The sequence below is a fragment of the Lissotriton helveticus genome, chromosome 1_1 (genome assembly GCF_964261635.1).
Source record: "Lissotriton helveticus chromosome 1_1, aLisHel1.1, whole genome shotgun sequence".
NCBI classification, from domain to species: Eukaryota; Metazoa; Chordata; class Amphibia; order Caudata; family Salamandridae; genus Lissotriton; species Lissotriton helveticus.
Window position 1 is genome coordinate 884,747,453 of NC_136057.1, and position 18,433 is coordinate 884,765,885.

Genomic DNA, 18,433 nt, shown 5'->3' on the forward strand with positions numbered 1-18,433 from the left:
AATACAAACTCGATATTAAATGCGATTTATGGGCGCCTCAGGAATGCATCTCTTCCGACTGGTAGAGACGAACTTGAAGACTATAACACCTGAGCGAGGGGGAGCCCACGCGGAATCCTGAGGAGATCCTAAAAGGTCTTAGCCTTAGAGATTTCAAAAATTGATCAGGTGTAAATCCAAAGTTTATTAATCAAGTTTAATCCGTATAGTCATATATTGGAATTCATATAGACAAACGTGGAAACTTCGATAAGTTCAACATGTGGGTTTCAAACTGCAATTAATCCCTATGCATTTCGGGACCACCGTCCCTTCATCAGGGGATCTGTAGAGGAAATAGACATCGTTTTAGGGGGGGGCCCTGTCCTCAAAAAATAAATTAAATAAGGAAACAATACATACAAGTGGAGTACGTTAAGTGCATTAAGGAAGGTGAATAGGGGTAAAACGAGTAGCACCGCGTTGTGACACAGTGTATAGTTTTACAAAAATATACATGGAAATAATGGGATAGTGAAAGGTGAATAATAAGCTGGTGGTGAAGTGAAGAAATGAACAGGTGAGTAAAATAACCGAGTGCACGTAGGGAGCGGCGCGTTACACAGGGTTCATGCGGAGATATCAAAGGACGGGTTGTTGTGAAAAGGATATGTGGCCCAAAGACATGCGGGTAACATCTGTCGGTCTGAGGTGGAGATCCAACGTTCCCGGTTAAAAAAACAACAACTTACCCGAAACCACGCGTTCCAGGGAAACTCTAGCGTTACCGCATTCAGGGTAGATAGTAGTGTTCGGCACCATGCAAGGAAGTGAATAACATAAAAAACGGACTAGATTGCGGATTACGTCCGTGAAGGACACAGAAAATAGACTCCTGGGTGAACGATAGATCCGAGGTGAAAAGAGTAATTATACCGTGCATGTGGTTAATAATTTTAATCTGATGAGAGAATAAAAATAAAAGGTGAAAAAAATATATAAAATTGTAGAGCCGATAATGGATAATATACAACACGTAGGCAAACAAAAATATGGGTGATATAGGTCAATCCTATCAGATCAAGTAATCCTTGAATAAATCAGATGAATGTGGGAATGAATAAATGTAGTGTAGAGAATAACGGGTGGAGGATAACAGGAAAAAGATGAATGTGACTGGGCTGTAGAAACTGAAACTAAGAACCAGGAAGGGTGAACAAACAATAAGGAGCGGATAGTAGAAGACGAAAACTGAATGTCAGGGTGAGTGAAGGAACAAGAAAGAGCAAAGTACTAGGTGGATTCAGAGATCAAAGAATACATTCTGGGTGAGACGGAAAAAAACAAGTAAAGAACAGTGAGGTCGAAGACCAAAAGATATAGTATTGAGGGGATAGAGTACACTGTATAGCAAACAGGGCAAATAATAAACAAGTGTATAAATACAACATAGTGGGGAGAACAAAGATGAGCAGACATTTATAGGAAACGACTGTATTCTATACGATCATTCAGTCCAGTGGGTTGACAGGAATCCAACAGTTTGATCCAAACTAGTTCGCGTTGCAGCAATCTCTTGTGATTATCAACACCCGGTCTCATGGGGACAACCTCTAGTGCAAGGAACCTTAACTGGCTGATGTTATGTGAGGCTGATATAAAGTGCGCAGCTAAAGGAGACTTCAAGTTCTTAGTTCTGATGGTGCTTTTGTGTTCAGTTAAACGGATTTTCAGTTTTCTCTCAGTCTTTCCCACATAGGGCAAGCCGCAAGGGCATTTCAGTAAATACACCAAGTTCATGGAGTCACATGTGGCGTTGGTTTTGAGATGTATCATTTTTCCAGTTCGAGGATGGTTGATGGAGTTACCCCTGATTATGTTGTTGCAATGACTGCAATTGTCACATGGTTTAGTTCCAGAAAAAACAGAAACAGTAGATGATGGGGTGAATTCTAGCATGTTTTTCAGATTTTTTGCTCTTTGGTAGGCGAACAAAGGAGTGCAATTGAAGATTCCTTGGAAGTCTGGTTCTAATTGTATCATTGACCAATTGCGTAGAATGATCTTCTTAATGGTAGGACTTGTTGATGAGTATTTGGACACGAATACAGGTCTCTCAGTTTTTTTCTGGCGAGGACTCAACGTCAAGAGTTCTTCCCTTGTTTTCAGTTTAACGCGTTCTTGAGCAGCAGATAAGATTGCATCAGGGTATTTCCTGTCTCTATATTTAAGTTAGATGTTGGTTTCAAAGTTTGAATATTCATCATGGTCCGAGCAGATTCTTTTGGCCCGTAGTAGCTGAGAAAAAGGTAGATGTTTCTTCAAGGGAGTTGGGTGGCAGCGAGTATACAACAAAGCATTGTTGCCATCAGTTTCTTTGACAAACAGAGAAGTTTTCAATCTTCCATTATCAATGGTAACCAGAATGTCCAGAAATGGCAAACACTTTGGGTCGATGTGGTGGGTGAATCGGATGTGATCATCTACCTGGTTGAGGTAGACCAGAAACTCAAGGATCTCTTCAGGGGGACCAGCCCAAATTAAAAAAAATTCCTCTATGTATCTCCAATAGGTTTGAATTTTGCTGCGCCATAGAGTGTTTTCCAATATGTTGTCGATTTCCAGACGGTGCATAAAAAGGTTTGCATAGCTAGGGGCTGCACAATTTCCCATTGCAGTTCCAACTAGTTGCAAGAAAAACTCGTCGTTCCAGCAGAAGTAGCTGTGATACAGCATAAAGTGCATAAGTTCCAAAATTAGTACTTTGAGGTCTTCGTCCATCGGATGGGAAAGTAGGAATGATTCCAAGGCATCAATGCCCCTATTATGGGGTATAGAGGTATATAATGCACATACGTCAATCGTGACTAAGGTGTATGTAGTGTTCGAGTTCAAAGTCACATTATTCACTTTATTCAAGAAGTCGGTTGAATCGCGTATGTAAGTGGACATCTCTTTCACAATAGGTTGAAGTTACATATCAACGAACTTCCCAATGGGTTCATGGATCGACGTTTTGGTAGAGACAATCGGTCTGAATGGGGGTTGGTGTAAACTCTTGTGAATTTTAGGCAGCATGTGAATGCTGGGACATTTCGGGTTGAGTTGAATCAAGTATTTTAAGTCTTTTTGCGAAATGGTTCCCAAAGTCATGGCTTTCTCTAGAATAGTTCTCAAGATTTTAACGAAAGCATCAGTGGGGTCAGAGATCAACTTCATGTATAGTTCAACATCGCTCACATGAGCTGTTACACTGGAGTGGTAAAAGTCATGATCCAATATCACTAAGGCGCCACCTTTATCGGCTCTGCAGCAGGTAATTTTCTTATTGTTAGTGATTTCCCGTAGAGCCCTGTAATCACTGGTGCTGAAATTCTTGATCTTGGGTGAAATCTTATTATGGTTGTCTCGTAAAGCCTTAAGTGTGATGGTTTCATACGAATCCAGAATTTTGTGGCTTACTGGGGCCAGGAAAGAACTCTTACTTTTCAATTCTTTACAGGCGTGTTGTATAGTTGGACCGATGGGAGGATTCACATTAGTGAAGAAATGGCGTAGTCGTAAACTTCGCATGAATTTATAGAAACTGATTTCAGTCTCTAATTTATTGGTGTGATAAGTGGGGACAAATGAAGTCCCTTTTTGTAATACTTTCATCTGGTTGGCAGATAATTCAGTTTTTGATATGTTTATGACAAGTTGGTTTTGCTCCTGGTGGCATGGGCTATGGACGAGGTTGTTGTGCCTTCTAAGTTTCCTTATTTAATTTATTTTTTGAGGACAGGCCCCCCCCCTCTAAAACGATGTCTATTTCCTCTACAGATCCCCTGATGAAGGGACGGTGGTCCCGAAATGCATAGGGATTAATCGCAGTTTGAAACCCACATGTTGAACTTATCGAAGTTTCCACGTTTGTCTATATGAATTCCAATATATGACTATACGGATTAAACTTGATTAATAAACTTTGGATTTACACCTGATCAATTTTTGAAATCTCTAAGGCTAAGACCTTTTAGGAGCTCCTCAGGATTCCGCGTGGGATCCCCCACGCTCCCGTGTTATAGTCTTCAAGTTCGTCTCTACCAGCCGGAAGAGATGCATTCCTGAGGCGCCCATAAATCGCATTTAATATCGAGTTTGTATTACCTATTTGTTGAACACGCGTTAAACCACCGGTGTGCCACACCACCTCTATGGTTATAGATTTTATGCCAGGAGGCACTATGCTTTTGGAAATGGGTGGAAATTCTGGGGGTGGCTCCCTAGTTCGCAATCATTTGGCAGGATCACTCTTTGCCAAGTTGGACAGGCTTGCAGGTGTCTTCTGGTGGACCACAAATGGCGGGTTCATCAGATGTTGCTTGAATTATTGTGAGCATTATCTGGATAACTGTGCTAATTCTTCCCTTACTGTGAGCATTTATGGCAACCACAGCTGTTGTAATGATGGCCCCTTAATTATGATGGTAATTGGCCATATTTTGGCCATAGAGTGCATGATTGTTTCCATCCTAGCATAGTGCTGGCCCTGGCTAAACGGTGGTAGTTTCTAGCATATTATAGGCAGCCTTGGTATGATAGCGCCAACAAATAAATGTCAATAGGTTTGAATTAATTGAAACACAAGCTGGCTCAGAAGGGAGGAACCAGTACTAGTGAACATATCTAACAAGCTCACTTGTGTACATATTTAGCCCATCCTTCTCCGATTCAGACTTATACGCTTTGCCAGTGCCTGGGTGTTGGAGAGAGGGTTGAGCAGGGCAAAACATGCTGCATTTGTAAATGCTTGTTAGATAGTTTGTTTTCCTTCGTCTAGTGGCACACATTATTTATGGACTTATTTATATTACATGCCTGAATGTCCTCTTAGCAACTCTCGATTTTCAGTTTGTATAATTGGATTGTGTTTTTTCACAATCATCTCTAAAAGTTAACCAGCTTGCAGGAAAAGGATTGATTCCCAGGATCAATAGCTGTTAACCTATTGACTTCTGTGTACCCTGTTTAATCATTACTGGAATCCATGGACCCCGCTACTGAATCATAATTGGAATCCAAGGACTCCGGCCTAGGCAATTCTAATGATTTGAACCTTGAACCAATACCTGAAAATACAGAAACAAGCATTCATCAAACACAAATGATGAAATATTTTATTTAATTCACAAACAAATCTAATAACAAAGACATTCTTAAAATAATGGGAAGCTCGGAGCTTTTCTAAATTAAATTTAGGTCACCCATTTTCCATACTATTTCAAGTTTGATGCACTTGTACTGCTCCCACTAATCAGTCTGAGGATACCAACGTAAAATTGTTGCGTAGGTTTCAGTGTAGTACAGACTTATGAAATGTTCTGTTTACTTGCCCTCCCAGATGTTGATGTGATAATGACTGTTTTATGGAGGGACTTTTTCGGAGGGTTAGCAATACGTTTATAAAGGCGAAGAACACTGACGTAGAACAAGGGCATGATTTGAGGATAATTGTTGGGAATCTTGGACAAAGTTTTACTGACTTCTTGGAGGTTGAAATTTTGTTGCTTGAGTTTACAATGTCATCTACCTCCAGAACGTTGAAGATGGAAAAGGTTGAATGGAGTAGAGATGGCCATAGTAGTGTGTATAAAGAAGATTTATGGTTGTTTGCTATAGTTCCTTAGATTTTAATATTTTTTTAATTTCAGTCTTTTTATTGACTAAACATTTTAACAACAATTACCTGTACATATAGTACTGTGAAAGAAAAACAATGTATTTAATTGAGTGAATGTACACATAGTAGCACTTTAAAAAAAAATATGAAGTTTGAAGGATTCTCATCAGCTCACTAAAATGCTTTCCTGTGTCGTGTTAGAGTAAGTCATCCAGTAAGTTATCCAATTTAGTATTCTCTGCATTTTATATTTGCAAATGGCAATATAATTATAATTATAATCAGAAGTGAGCTGAAGAGAATCCTCCAAACTTCATATTTTTTAAAAGTGTTACTATGTGTACCTTCACTCAATTAAATACATTGTTTTCCTTCCACAGTACTATATGTAAAGGTAACTGTTGTTATATTGTTTATGCTTATGTTTCTTATGAGCCAATGGACAGGTAATGCCACAAATTCACAATTTCGTTAGTATGGCAAACAGTTTGTGTAATGTGCATGATACAGCTTTCTTTTAGCTTGCACATAATGTGTTGCAAAAGATGAATATTTCTTGGGATGAGATGTTGATGGAACTGTACAGTTGTTATACCTTATGCTTGCGGTATTTACTCCATCACTTTTTAGATCTGGCAATAACTAATTCCACACACTTTAATTCAGCCTGCTTAACCCATTAGTTTCTTGTAGTGTCATTCACATTTTGCTTTTTCCCTACCACATCGTAGAGCACAAGGCATTGAGTCAGGCCACTTTACCAATTGGATCCTCTCACTGTGAGTGGCAGTTTACCGGTGCACATGTTTTATTTATTTTTATTTTTAGAGTTTTCTATAGCGCAGACCAGACCCAGGATAGGATATCAGAGCACTTTTCAATGAGAGCACAGTACAAATGAGACAGTTAGCAAAGCATAGCATACAAAGAATCTACATAACATGTTTTGATAAAGTTCGGAGGGTAGCATAGTTCTGAGCCCTAGGCACAGGTCGAGAGGCGAGGGTATCCTTACTGGGATGGAGGAGGCAAGTTTGAAGATGTGGAACTGGAGTGTAGAACTGGAATGGTCCATGTGAGAGTTTATTTATTCCCCTTAAATGCCAGAGACTAATGGAACAATGTTTAATAAACATTTACTTCCAAGAGTGCCACTGGGCCTTCACAACCACTTGTTCGTGTGCCTGCTTTCCACGCTGGCACATCTAGAGCTCCCTATTTTTATATGGGTTATGAATACTTCCACCAGTGGCCTTTTTTGTATACTTTTTAGTTAAGTTTTAATCAAGTATAACAAAAAAACATTCAAAGAGAGCTACCTGTGTTCCTCACACATGTATCTTTGAATGGCTTCTGTTAAACCTTGCTAGAAATCATTCAAAGGAAAGAAGCACTGGCAAGGCAGTAGCTTTGCAGCCAAAGTCTGACCTTTTAGATTTGGCAATTCTTGATAAATTGTTCTGTTGTAACAAAACTCTTGGATGTACCAATAACATTCTGTGTTAACCTCTGTTGCATGCAAACTGTCCTTTTGATGTTTTGGTACTCGTTTGTTGGTAATTTGAGCCTTGGTTTTTGACATATCTTCACACACATTGCTGCCCTAAAATATCTGTGTACACACAGATGATATTTGGTATGCATTACACTCGTATTTATTTTCATAAGCATATTTTCGCCTGTAAACTATTTTCTGCTACGTCAACCCATTGAAGATATGTGGTGAGCTATCTGCTGAGCTGGCAGCCTGAGTCTACATGGACCGCAATAAACATGACTCACAATTGTGTGGAAAACTCCAGCTTTGACCTGTGAAATAAAGGACACTTGTGATGATCACTTTTATTCTCTTGTGCAGATTGCTGCCGGAAATATTATTAATATGTTATGGCAACTAATGGAGAACGGCCTTGAAGAACTAAAGTTACTTCAGACAGTCCTTGTACTTTTGACGACCAACACTGTTGTCCACGATGAAGCACTCTCCAAGGTATTGTATATTAGGTGTTAAACGTGGCTGTCCATTTACTTTCAGTGTAAAATGCTTTGAATTGAACATTATTTGTGGTATATAGTATGGGATTCTTCTCTACAGTTTACTGTCAGTTTGTGTTTATTGCTATTATTGTAGTTAAAATGCAATAAAAAGAATTGTTAAAAAATACTTTGCATGGTCCAAATGAAATCCGCAAAGAGGTGTTACATTAGTGATACTCCTTTACAGCTCTCTCATTAATGTGATACGGTGATTTGTTTTTCAGAAACCCATTTCCAGTTTCCTCTAAGTCTTCCTTGAACACATTGGTCCAACATGCACTAATTGCTGTGTGTCACTCAAATCTGCTGATTGCTAAAGGTCTTCTCCCTCCATTAACATTTTTAGTTGATGCAGTTCGCAAAGCACATAGAATGAAGTACCAAAGTACAGCTTCTGAGGATATACACACACAATGCAAAACAGCAAGACATAACGGAGTATAAATAGTGTGATTCATAAAATGAAAAGATGAAAGTATTTAAAAACCTAGATCTGCTTTCGATATTAAATGAGTGTGTAGTATATTACCATGTTGCTAGTCAACCAGACAATGTTGCTGTTGGGCTCCTGACACACAGACATATTTCCCCAAGGCATTATTGAGTTTAGTAAAGTGGTTTAGTACTGCCTGTACCATCTTTTCTTTAGTAAATTTAGTTAGTCGTATAGTACAGAATCTCAGGAACCCAATTGCATGAATTAGCATTTAATAGTGGTTAAATACGAAGAATTTAACTTTAAATTTGTATACAAATGATAATCTGATATTTTGCGCATAGGGTTCAAAAGTAAGACCTTTGTCAAATATAATTGTGCCTCTCTTGCAGGGTGTGGTGCTGTGCCTATTTTTTTTAAAATGTTTTTATTGGTATTAAAGGGAGTATGTCAGTCATATTACAAGCAAATAGTAAAATATCTATCTTGTCTCCACTGAAAACCAAACATTACTCTCGATCCTTGTCCACACTGACACAAGACGTTCTATTACTGATATTCTTCTTTAGAGTCTCCATGCAGGTCTAGCAAGATCTAAGTGTTGTCAGCAAACATTATTCGCCTAGGACCATGGTCCCAGTACATTGGTCTAGGGCGACTATATATAGGCTGGAAGGCAAAGCCTTGAAAGACCACCCAGGTGAGAGGCACAGATAATATAATATATTTATATTATTAAATGTATGCAAGCCAGCAATCAATCAATCAATCAATCAATCAATTTTACCTATAAAGCGCACTAATTACCCGTGAGGGTCTCATGCTGCTACTGCTGGAAGTGCCAGGTCTTGAGAAGTTTTCTGAAGATGAGCAGGTCTTGGGTCTGCCGTAGGTGGGTAGGAAGGGTGTTCCAGGGTTTTGCAGCAAGGAAGGAGAAGGGTCTGCCGCCGGAGGTCGTTCGTTGGATGCGGGGGACAGTGGCGAGGGCGAGGCTGACGGAGCGGAGCTGGCAGGTGGGAATGTAGAAGCTGAGTCTGCTGTTGAGGTAGGCTTGTCCGGTGTTGTGGAGTGCTTTGTGTGTGTGGGTGAGTAGCTTGAAGGTGATCCTCTTATCTTATCGACGGGGAGCCAGTGTAGATCTCTCAGGTAGGGGGTGATGTGGCTGCGGCGAGGGACGTTGAGGATCAGTCGAGCGGAAGCATTTTGGATCCATTGCAGTCGTCGCAGGTGTTTGGCCGGGATTCCTGCATAGAGTGCGTTGCCATAGTCCAGTCTGCTGCTGACGAGGGCCTGTGTCACCATTCTTCTAGTGTCGGTAGGGATCCACTTGTAGATCCTGCGGAGCATGCGGAGGGTGTTGTAGCTGGAGGAGGAGACGACGCTGACCTGTTTCGACATGGAGAGGGAGGAGTCGAGGATGATTCCTAGGTTGCGTGCTTGGTCGGTGAGTGTCGGTGCTGTTCCCAGCCACCAGGAGTTGTCCCAGGCTGATGGGGTGGGACCGGGGATGAGGACCTCCGTCTTGTCCGAGTTCAGCTTCAGTCGGCTGCTCCTCATCCATTCGGCGATGGCCTTCATTGCCTGGTGGAGGTTGGTTTTGGCGGTGTGCGGATCCTTGGTGAGGGAGAGGATGAGCTGGGTGTCATCGGCGTAGGAGATGATGTTAAGGTTGTGCTGGCGGGCGACGTGTGCGAGGGGGGCCATGTAGACGTTGAACAGTGTTGGGCTGAGGGATGAGCCCTGGGGTACGCCGCAGATGATGTTGTTGCCGGCTTGGGAACGGAAGGGTGGGAGGTGGACACTTTGGCTTCTGCTGGAGAGGAAGGATGAGGTCCAGTCCAGGGTTTTCTCTTGGATTCCGGCTTCTTGAAGGCGAGACTTTAGTGTGCGGTGGCAGACCGTGTCGAAGGCGGCTGACAGGTCCAGGAGGATGAGGGCTGATGTTTCGCCGTTGTCTAGTTGGAGCCTGATGTCGTCTGTGGCGGCAATGAGGGCTGTCTCGGTGCTGTGGTTCCTTCGGAATCCGAACTGGGACGGGTCTAGGATGTTGTTGTCCTCGAGTTAGCGGGTCAGTTGCGTGTTGACGATTTTCTCAATGACCTTCGCCGGGAACGTGAGCAGGGAGATGGGCCGGAAATTCTTGAGGTCCTTGGGGTCCGCCTTGGGTTTCTTGAGAAGGGCGTTGATCTCTACGTGTTTCCAGCTTTCCGGGAATGTGGCTGTCTCGAAGGAGATGTTGATAACTTTCCGTAGTTGGGGTGCGATGGTTGCATCTGCTTTCTTAAATATGTGGTGAGGGCAGGGGTCTGACGGTGATCCTGAGTGGATGGAGTTCATGGCCTTGTGTGTCTCGTCATCGTTGGTCCAGGCGGTCAGGCCGTTGATGCGGGTAGTGTTCGTAGGGCGGGTGGGGTCTGGCGTTGTCGGGGGGGGTCGTGGTGTTGAAGCTGTTGTGGATGTCAGCGATCTTGCGGTGGAAGAAGGTGGCCAGCGAGTCGCACAGTTCTTGTGAAGGCGGGATGTCGTCGGTGTTGGCGCTGGGGTTGGAGAGTTCCTCCACAATGCTGAAGAGCTCTTTGCTGCCGTGTGCGTTGTTGTCCAGGTGGGCTTTGAAGGAGGATCTCTTGGCTAGTCTGATGAGGTGGTGATGTCTGCGGGTGGCGTCCTTGTGGGTTGCGTGGCTGTCCGGTGTTCGTTCGTGGAGCCATTTCTTCTCCAGTTTCCAGCATGCTCGTTTGGAGGTCTTGAGCTCTTCGGTGAACCAGGTGGCTTTCTTTCTGGTGCGGCTGTTGGCGGGTTTCTTGAGCGGGGCGAGGGTAATGGTGCAGTCGTTGATCCACTGTCTGAGGTTGCGGACGGTGGCGTCTGGGTCGGTGGGAGGGTTCTGGGCGAGGGTGGTGGTCAGCTGATCTTCGGTGACTTTGCTCCAGCAGCGGCGGGGTAGTTGTTGGGTGCGGTGGGGCATGGTGGGTTTCTCGTAGGTGAGATGGATGCAGTGGTGGTCGGTCCAGTGGAGTTCGGTGGTGTGGCTGAAGGAGACGTGGGGGCTTGTGGAGAAGATGGGGTGGAGCGTGTGGCCGGCGACATGGGTGGGAGCAGTGACGAGTTGTTTGAGGCCGAGGTTGTCGATCAAGGTGGCGGACTTGGTGTCGTTGTTGTTCTCGAGGTGGAAGTTCAGTTGCCCGAGGAGGATGTAGTCCGTGGAGGCGAGGGCGTGCGTGCTGATGAGGTCGGCGATGGAGTCGCTGAACTGTGCCCGGGTCCGGGGGGGAGGTCTGTAGACAAGTGTTCCTCTGAGGGTGGTGTTGGGATGGGTGTGGATCCGGAAGTGCAGGTGTTCGGCGGAGTTGAGGGTGTCGTCTGAGTGGGTGGAGACCTTGAGCGTGGACTTGTGGACGATGGCTATTCCTCCTCCAATTTCGTTAGTGCGGTCCCTGCGGGTGATCTTGTAGCTGTCCGGGACGGCTATGGCGATGTCTGGTGCTGAGGAGTCGTTCCACCAGGTCTCGGCTAGGAAGGCAACGTCTGGGGTGAGGGTGTCAAGCAGGTTTCAGAGCTCGATGGCGTTTTTGGTGCGGAGCGTGTGTTAAGGAGTATGCAGCGGAGGTGGTTGGGTCCGGTCCTTGGTGCTTTGGTGACTCTGTCGCAGGTGAATCTGCAGGTGTGGCAGAAGAAAGGACCGTGGGTGCGCTTCGGGCGGCCTGGAAGCAGCGGGGGTATCGGCTGGAGTTGAGTGCGTGGAGGGTGCTGGCATGGTAGCGGAGTCTGGTTTTGTGGCGTTCGCCGGGCCCAGGGGTTCTGTCGCTGGGCGCGGTCCAGGCGCGGACGGGCGCAGAAGGGCTTGCCTCTGGCAGGCCAGAGGCGCAGCCGCCATAAGTAGGGGGATAGGGGGGGGGGCGGAGGAGCTGGGAGGGGGGGATCGGCGAATGGGGATCGGGTGGGCGAGGCCGCAGGAGACGCAGCGGCGGGAACGGTGAAGGGAACGAGGTGAGGGGGCGGGGCCGCAGGTACGCAGCGGCAGGAAACAGGGGACTAAGGGATGCAGGAGGAAGGAAAAAAGGGAAACAGATATAGGGAAGTACAAAAAAGTAAAGTACACAGTACAGCACAAGTACATTCGCAAGAACATCAAAAAGAGCAAAAGATACCAGAGCAGGGGGTCAAGAGCAGGCACGAACTGGCAGCGGCAGCTGGGCTAGAGGCACGGGCGCAGTAAGGTGGAGCTGTGCGGCGTGTGAAGCAACTTGCCTGCAAGCAAGCCTGCAACACATTATACCCAAGGATGTCAAAGCACTGGGGAAAAAAGCTGTTACACGAGAAACGGAAAAACCGACCCAATCATTATGGAAGGGAAAAAAGCCAAGTTTTCATTTTTTTGCGAAAAACAGCATGTGACGTAATGCCGGCATTGCAGGAGGGCTAATTATGCCACAGCTTAGCTGTAGTAAAATTGATCCAACCAGATCTGTGGGCCCATTTCTGTAAGTAAAGAGTATATTCACTCAAGGACCTTATCTATATTCTTAAAACCTGATTCAAACTCAAGGGAAGTAAGGAGAACACCATGGCCAATGGTGTCTGAGGCATGTGACAAATGTAAAAATATTGGAGCTGCTGGTCTACCCTTACTGTTCAACTCCAGTAGCCTTTCTGTCATGTCTCTTAAACTTTCTTTGTTCCCTGAGGGTTTGAGCTACCAGTTGTACAACAACAGCAGGCCATTTCTCTCGAGGTATTTCTGCAGCCAAGTGGTAGCATCTGCTGCAATCATCTAAGCTAAATGGAGGTGCGTTGATATGAAATTAGCATCAATTCATGATCAAGGTTTCCCATTTTAATTATTTTTTCAAATGGTTTTTCTTTTTAGGTTGTGTCTACTAGATGGCGCCTTCGCTGTCTGTTGCGCAACTTATTGTCAAATTACAATGGGCATAGAGCGCAAATAATGCTTACCATGACTTCATTGTCAGTCTATGATTCTTGCTTCTTTATTGATAGCTTGTGCTGTACTTCCTCTTCATGCATTTGTCCTGAGCATGGATACATAACGTGTTCTTCCACTGCTCATTTTTCAGGGGCTACTTTTTTCTTTTAGATTTAGTACTCCACAAGAGTTCTTGTGTTTTCCAGCTATCTCCCTTGTGTACTTCCCCCCCCTCTGCTGTGCTTGTGTTTCTCTCTCTCTGCTGTCCCCTTCACTCCTCTGTGATGTGCTCACGCCATGTGCTTTTCCCCTCAAGTTTTTCTCAGGCGTGTGCTTCACCCTCCCAGCTCCAAGTTGAGCCATCTCTTTTCTTTGCTTCCCCAGCACCATGTTCCTTTCTCTCAGTTTGCCTACCTTCCTGCACCCTCTGTGTAGCTTCCCCCCACCCATGCCTGTGTTTCTTTTCATCCTCATTTTTGCTTCCCCCACCCACGTTGCTTCTCCCCACCTGCTCATGCTAGTTTTTTTAGGTCTATATACCAAAACAAATGCCAATGCTGAGAGATTAATTTTTCAACTCTACAATTCACATAAGTAGCTGTTTGGAATCAAGCACAAGCAACTTGCTTAAGAAATTGCAACATATACATTTTATTCTTTTTCTTTTTTGAATTCTTCACTTTTTATAACCATATTTTTTGGTGCATGGAAATACAATTTTTTTTATATACAATATATACAGCGATTATAGAAAATAATAGAAAAACATTTACACACTTCAAACATTCTTGGCCATTCAGTCATACAAAACACAATCACACAACATGACTAAACAAAAATAGGTCTCCGTATCAAATGGACTGTTGTAATGGAAAGAATCCTTTTGTGCTTTTTCAATTTTGAAGTCTTTAAAGAAGGCTAATCACAAGGAGTGTCCACATCTCTTTCTAATAGTTGAGACACCGTTATGAAATAAATAAATGTAAACCAGATACGGGACTGAGCTGGTCGACGCGTTTCGAACCCCTGTTACTGGCGGGGTTCTCCTCAGGACCAAATTGGGTTCTGTGATAATACAAAAAACAACACAACTCCGCTTTAGGATCATGAAAGGAAAAGAGACTTAACCCCTATGACAAACAACAGCAGCGTCCTAGTCATACCTTAAAAGCTTGGCCAATGGTCCAAACGTAAAGAGGTTGAATCCAAAACAAAGTATTTCCAATAGAAAGTGCGCGCGGGGGCTGCAAAGGAGACAAACAAAAAAAGCGCGCTTCATTTAGTCACATCATTCACTGCCAGGCACTCGAGTGCTTTACCCCCGTGCGGGGAATGCAACTTACCCGCTAGGACGATGGCGTCTGGTTCGCCATGGCTTCCCTGTCCTTGCTTGTTACTAGGGATGAGGGCTTGTATCGGTCTACCCCTGTGAAACAAACACGGAAGATCTATCAGTCTTACTCTGGCGTGTGGACAACTAGCAGATCCTTACGGTGGAAACGAACGGTAGAAAACATACCGGTCGAGATGCTTCTGCACTTCGGGCGAGCGTGCGGGAGAGGTCACCTTCGCTTGCTTGAACAACCACGGCTGGTACTTCCTGGTTGGAAAGGGCCCATGTGGTTCTGGGATATGTAGTTAAGATCACCGGACCGGCGAGGTGGAATGAAACTCAGAGATGGATCGCAAAATATAATGCCTGCATAGTGGATTTTAATGCGACCACAGTGCTGGGAGTCATGGTTACGGTATTTCATTCCTCAGTGCTGTAATGCACTTCCTTATAAACAGCGCTTCACCACCGGGATGTATTGTATCCCAGGAGTGAATCGCATATCCTATAGGCTACAGAATGTGTAATATTGTGGGTCCTAGTTGGGGGGAATTCAGCTGTTAGGCTTATAAATTTCCGATATTTCATTAAGGCCCCTCAATGCTGTGTTAAACTTCATTATCAACAGCGCTTCACGCTGACATAATTTCGCCTCCAAATCACCGCCCCGTGGGTCCCTTTCGATTTTGGAAAGGACTGTCCATCTTAGGTCAGTTTGTTTGTGTTTCAAACTAGTCCAATGGTTTACCAGTGGTGCGTTTTCAACCCCTCTGCGGATCCTGGATTTATGTTGCGTGATCCGATTCCTGACTTCCTGTGTAGTTTTCCCGATGTAGACCAAAGGGCATGGACAGACAATGGCATAAACCACATTTTTGGTTTTACAATTCGTAAAGGTATCATGCTTCCAATAGACGTTGTCAAAAGTGAAAACACAGTCTTCAATCGTCTCATCACAGCAGGTACAAGTCCCGCACTTATGGTGTCCTTTAGTTGGGGGTAGTCCAAACAAGCTTTTCAATGTTGGGGCTTTTACAACTGGAAGGGCGGCTCTAACAATATGATTGGCCACGCTTTTCTCTTTTTTATACGCAAAGAGTGGGGGTGCGGTGAAATCTTCGTGGAGATCTTTCAATAAATGCCAATTTGACATAATGAGTTTCTTATGTTGGTTTGCTGCTGGACAGAAAGTGGTTACACAGACCAACCTTTTCAAATCTGGTTTGATTTTCTTTTCTAGTAAGGTCTCTCGTGGAGTCCACCATGCTCGTTTGAGGGAGTTTTTAGCAGTTTTTTAGGGTATCCTCTATGAATCAGACAGTCTTTTAAATGGCCAGCGTGTTCAAAGTACTCCTCTTTATTTGAACAATTTCGGCGAATCCTCAGAAACTGCCCAAATGGTAAGTTTTGTTTGAGGCTGCGTGGATGGTTGCTAGAAAAATGCAACGCTTTGTTTCTGTCTGATGGTTTACGGAACAAAGTTGTACTTAATCCCCCTTCATGCGGTTCCACTTTGACGTCCAGGAATGTAATGAATTCATTGGATGCTGTAACTGAGAACTTAATGTCGCTGGTTCTTGCGTTAAGCCAGCCGACAAATTGGTTAAGTTCCTCGTGTCCCCCCGTCCAGACGAGGAACACGTCATCTATGTAACGCATGTAGTTGGATATGCAGTTCCTGTACGGATTGTCGTTATATATAAATTTCTCTTCGAATAATCCCATGAACATCACTGCTAACTCTGGGGCAAAGGGGCACCCCATCGCTACCCCCTTTATTTGGTAAAAGAACTCTGCATCAAATGTAAAGAAATTTTTCTGTAGTGCAAAGCGGGCCAACTCAAGGATGAAATCCGTGGGGACTCTGACTGGTCTTACCCTGTTCTCCAGGAACACTGTCAAAGTTTCGAGAGCCTGTTCTTGCGGGATTTGAGTGTATAATGACACAACGTCTAATGTGACCAAAAGTTGTCTATTGCTGTCAAAGTGGATGGTAGCTATTCGATTTAGAAACGCAGTGGTATCTCTCAAATGAGCTGGAATGGTGTCAATAAAAGGTTTCAAAAAGAAGTCGATGTATTTCGCCACCGGTTCGAAAAGTGACTCACACCCAGAAATTATAGGGCGGCCTGGTGGGTTCACTTCATCTTTGTGCAATTTAGGGAGCACATAGAACACTGGAGTTCTTGGGTTTTTATTTTGTAAAAAGGCTAGTTCTTTTGGTCCGACAAATCCTTGGTCAAAGCCTTTTTGAATTATTTCAAATATTTGATTTTTTATTTCCAAGGTGGGGTCCTTTCCTATGCGTCTATAGCACATATTGTTGTTTAATTGGCGGTGGACTTCCTGTTTGTATTTGGTAATGTCCCAGATCACAATAGCGCCGCCTTTGTCGGCCTGCTTGACAACAACTGTGTTGTCATTTTTGATAGTCAATAAAGCCTCTTTTTCCGCTTTCGATATATTATATTTGACAAAGTTTTTCTTTTTTTCGATTGAGGATATTCCAGATAGTACTGTACGCTCGAATGTTATTACTTCCTTTGGGATTTTAGGCCCTTTGGGGCAGAAGGACGATTTTCTCTTAAAACCTGTAACCTCCTCCTTTTGGTTTTCATCTGATTCTTGAAAGAATGTTTTTAACAGGATCTTGCGGCAAAATTCTAATGTCTCTAATTTCATTTTGACAAAGTCAGTGGGTCTAGATGGAACAAAATTGAGCCCTTTGGTCAAAATAGCTGTTTCAGCTGGGATTAGGATCCTGTCAGATAGATTGAAAATCGGTGTTTTATTTAACTCTTGTAATACTGTCGACGCGTTCTCATCTCCCATGGTTGGGAGAAGCGAATCCGGCCCCTGCCTCTCTGTAGGCCTCGCCCTAAAAAAGGTGTTTGATTTTGTTGTTGTTGTTGATGTTGATCCGATTGATTGCCTGTTCTATTTTGGGGTGGCCTGCTGGTATTATCAGACTCGCTTCCTGACGATGATGTTGTGTCTGAAAAAGTTGCGAATTTACGACGCGACCGTCCCTGGTTGTCTTGTAGAAATCGGCGTGAGTCAGAGCGTGTATAGAAATCCTTATTCAAAAAAGGGTAAGTGGACTCCAATGAGAAGTTCTTTTTGTCTACCTCAAATTTATTGGTTTTTTGAGTTACAGTGAAATCCTTAAATTCCAAAATTTCTTTGTCAATTTTATCCAAAAGAGCTTTAGAATCCGTGATCAATTGGTTGTTCTCAATTTCCCTCTGTAGAGTTGCTATCTCTTCTAGTTCTTTGAGAGATATTCTGTGTGCGGTCTCAATTGTCAGGACCATAAGGTCTCTGCTGCATTTCGTTTCGATCCCACTGAAGCCTTTTTTGTAGACCGGGTCGTCAGTAAAGACGACTGGGATGTTGCGAATTTGGAGTCCCGCCGGGATGGTTCCTGACCGTAAATGCTGAAGTAAAAAATGACCGTGGAGGTCCGTCTGAATTTATTTTTTACGTAAGCGGATTAATTTGTCCGATTCGTTTTGAGTACTAGCTGTAAGGCTGAGAGCTGCTGAAGCAAACACGGGGGGTCTCTAATCAGGTTCTGTATATGTTCCTCACTAAAGGCAAGTGTGTCTTTTTCAGCCATCACCTAAATGAACACACCATACAAAATAAAAAGCTTTTTTACAAACGAATAACACGTAGAAGAGGGAGAAGGGGATTACACCCGAACTTGTGTCCATACACAATTGCCCCAACAGTGGGCTAGGACCATGTCCATACAACTAACCAATACCCTGCATGGCCAAGAATGTTTGAAGTGTGTAAATGTTTTTCTATTATTTTCTATAATCGCTGTATATATTGTATATAAAACATTGTTTGTATTTCCATGCACCAAAAAATATGGTTATAAAAAGTGAAGAATTCAAAAAAGAAAAAGAATAAAATGTATATGTTGCAATTTCTTAAGCAAGTTGCTTGTGCTTGATTCCAAACAGCTACTTATGTGAATTGTAGAGTTGAAAAATTAATCTCTCAGCATTGGCATTTGTTTTGGTATATTGTTAAGTTTGGCTCAGCCGGGCT

General features: G+C 43.6%; 1 protein-coding gene across 2 annotated transcripts in view; it reads left to right on the top strand.

The window, feature by feature from the left end:
• Nucleotides 1-18,433, top strand: part of MON2 (MON2 regulator of endosome-to-Golgi trafficking) — a 1,009,595-nt gene that overhangs the window by 287,567 nt on the left and 703,595 nt on the right. For both annotated transcript variants that reach the window (XM_078675668.1, XM_078675659.1), the window contains exon 4: nt 7,500-7,631. In XM_078675668.1, coding sequence (XP_078531794.1) covers nt 7,500-7,631 — 132 coding nt within the window. The remainder of the gene's footprint in view (nt 1-7,499; nt 7,632-18,433) is intronic.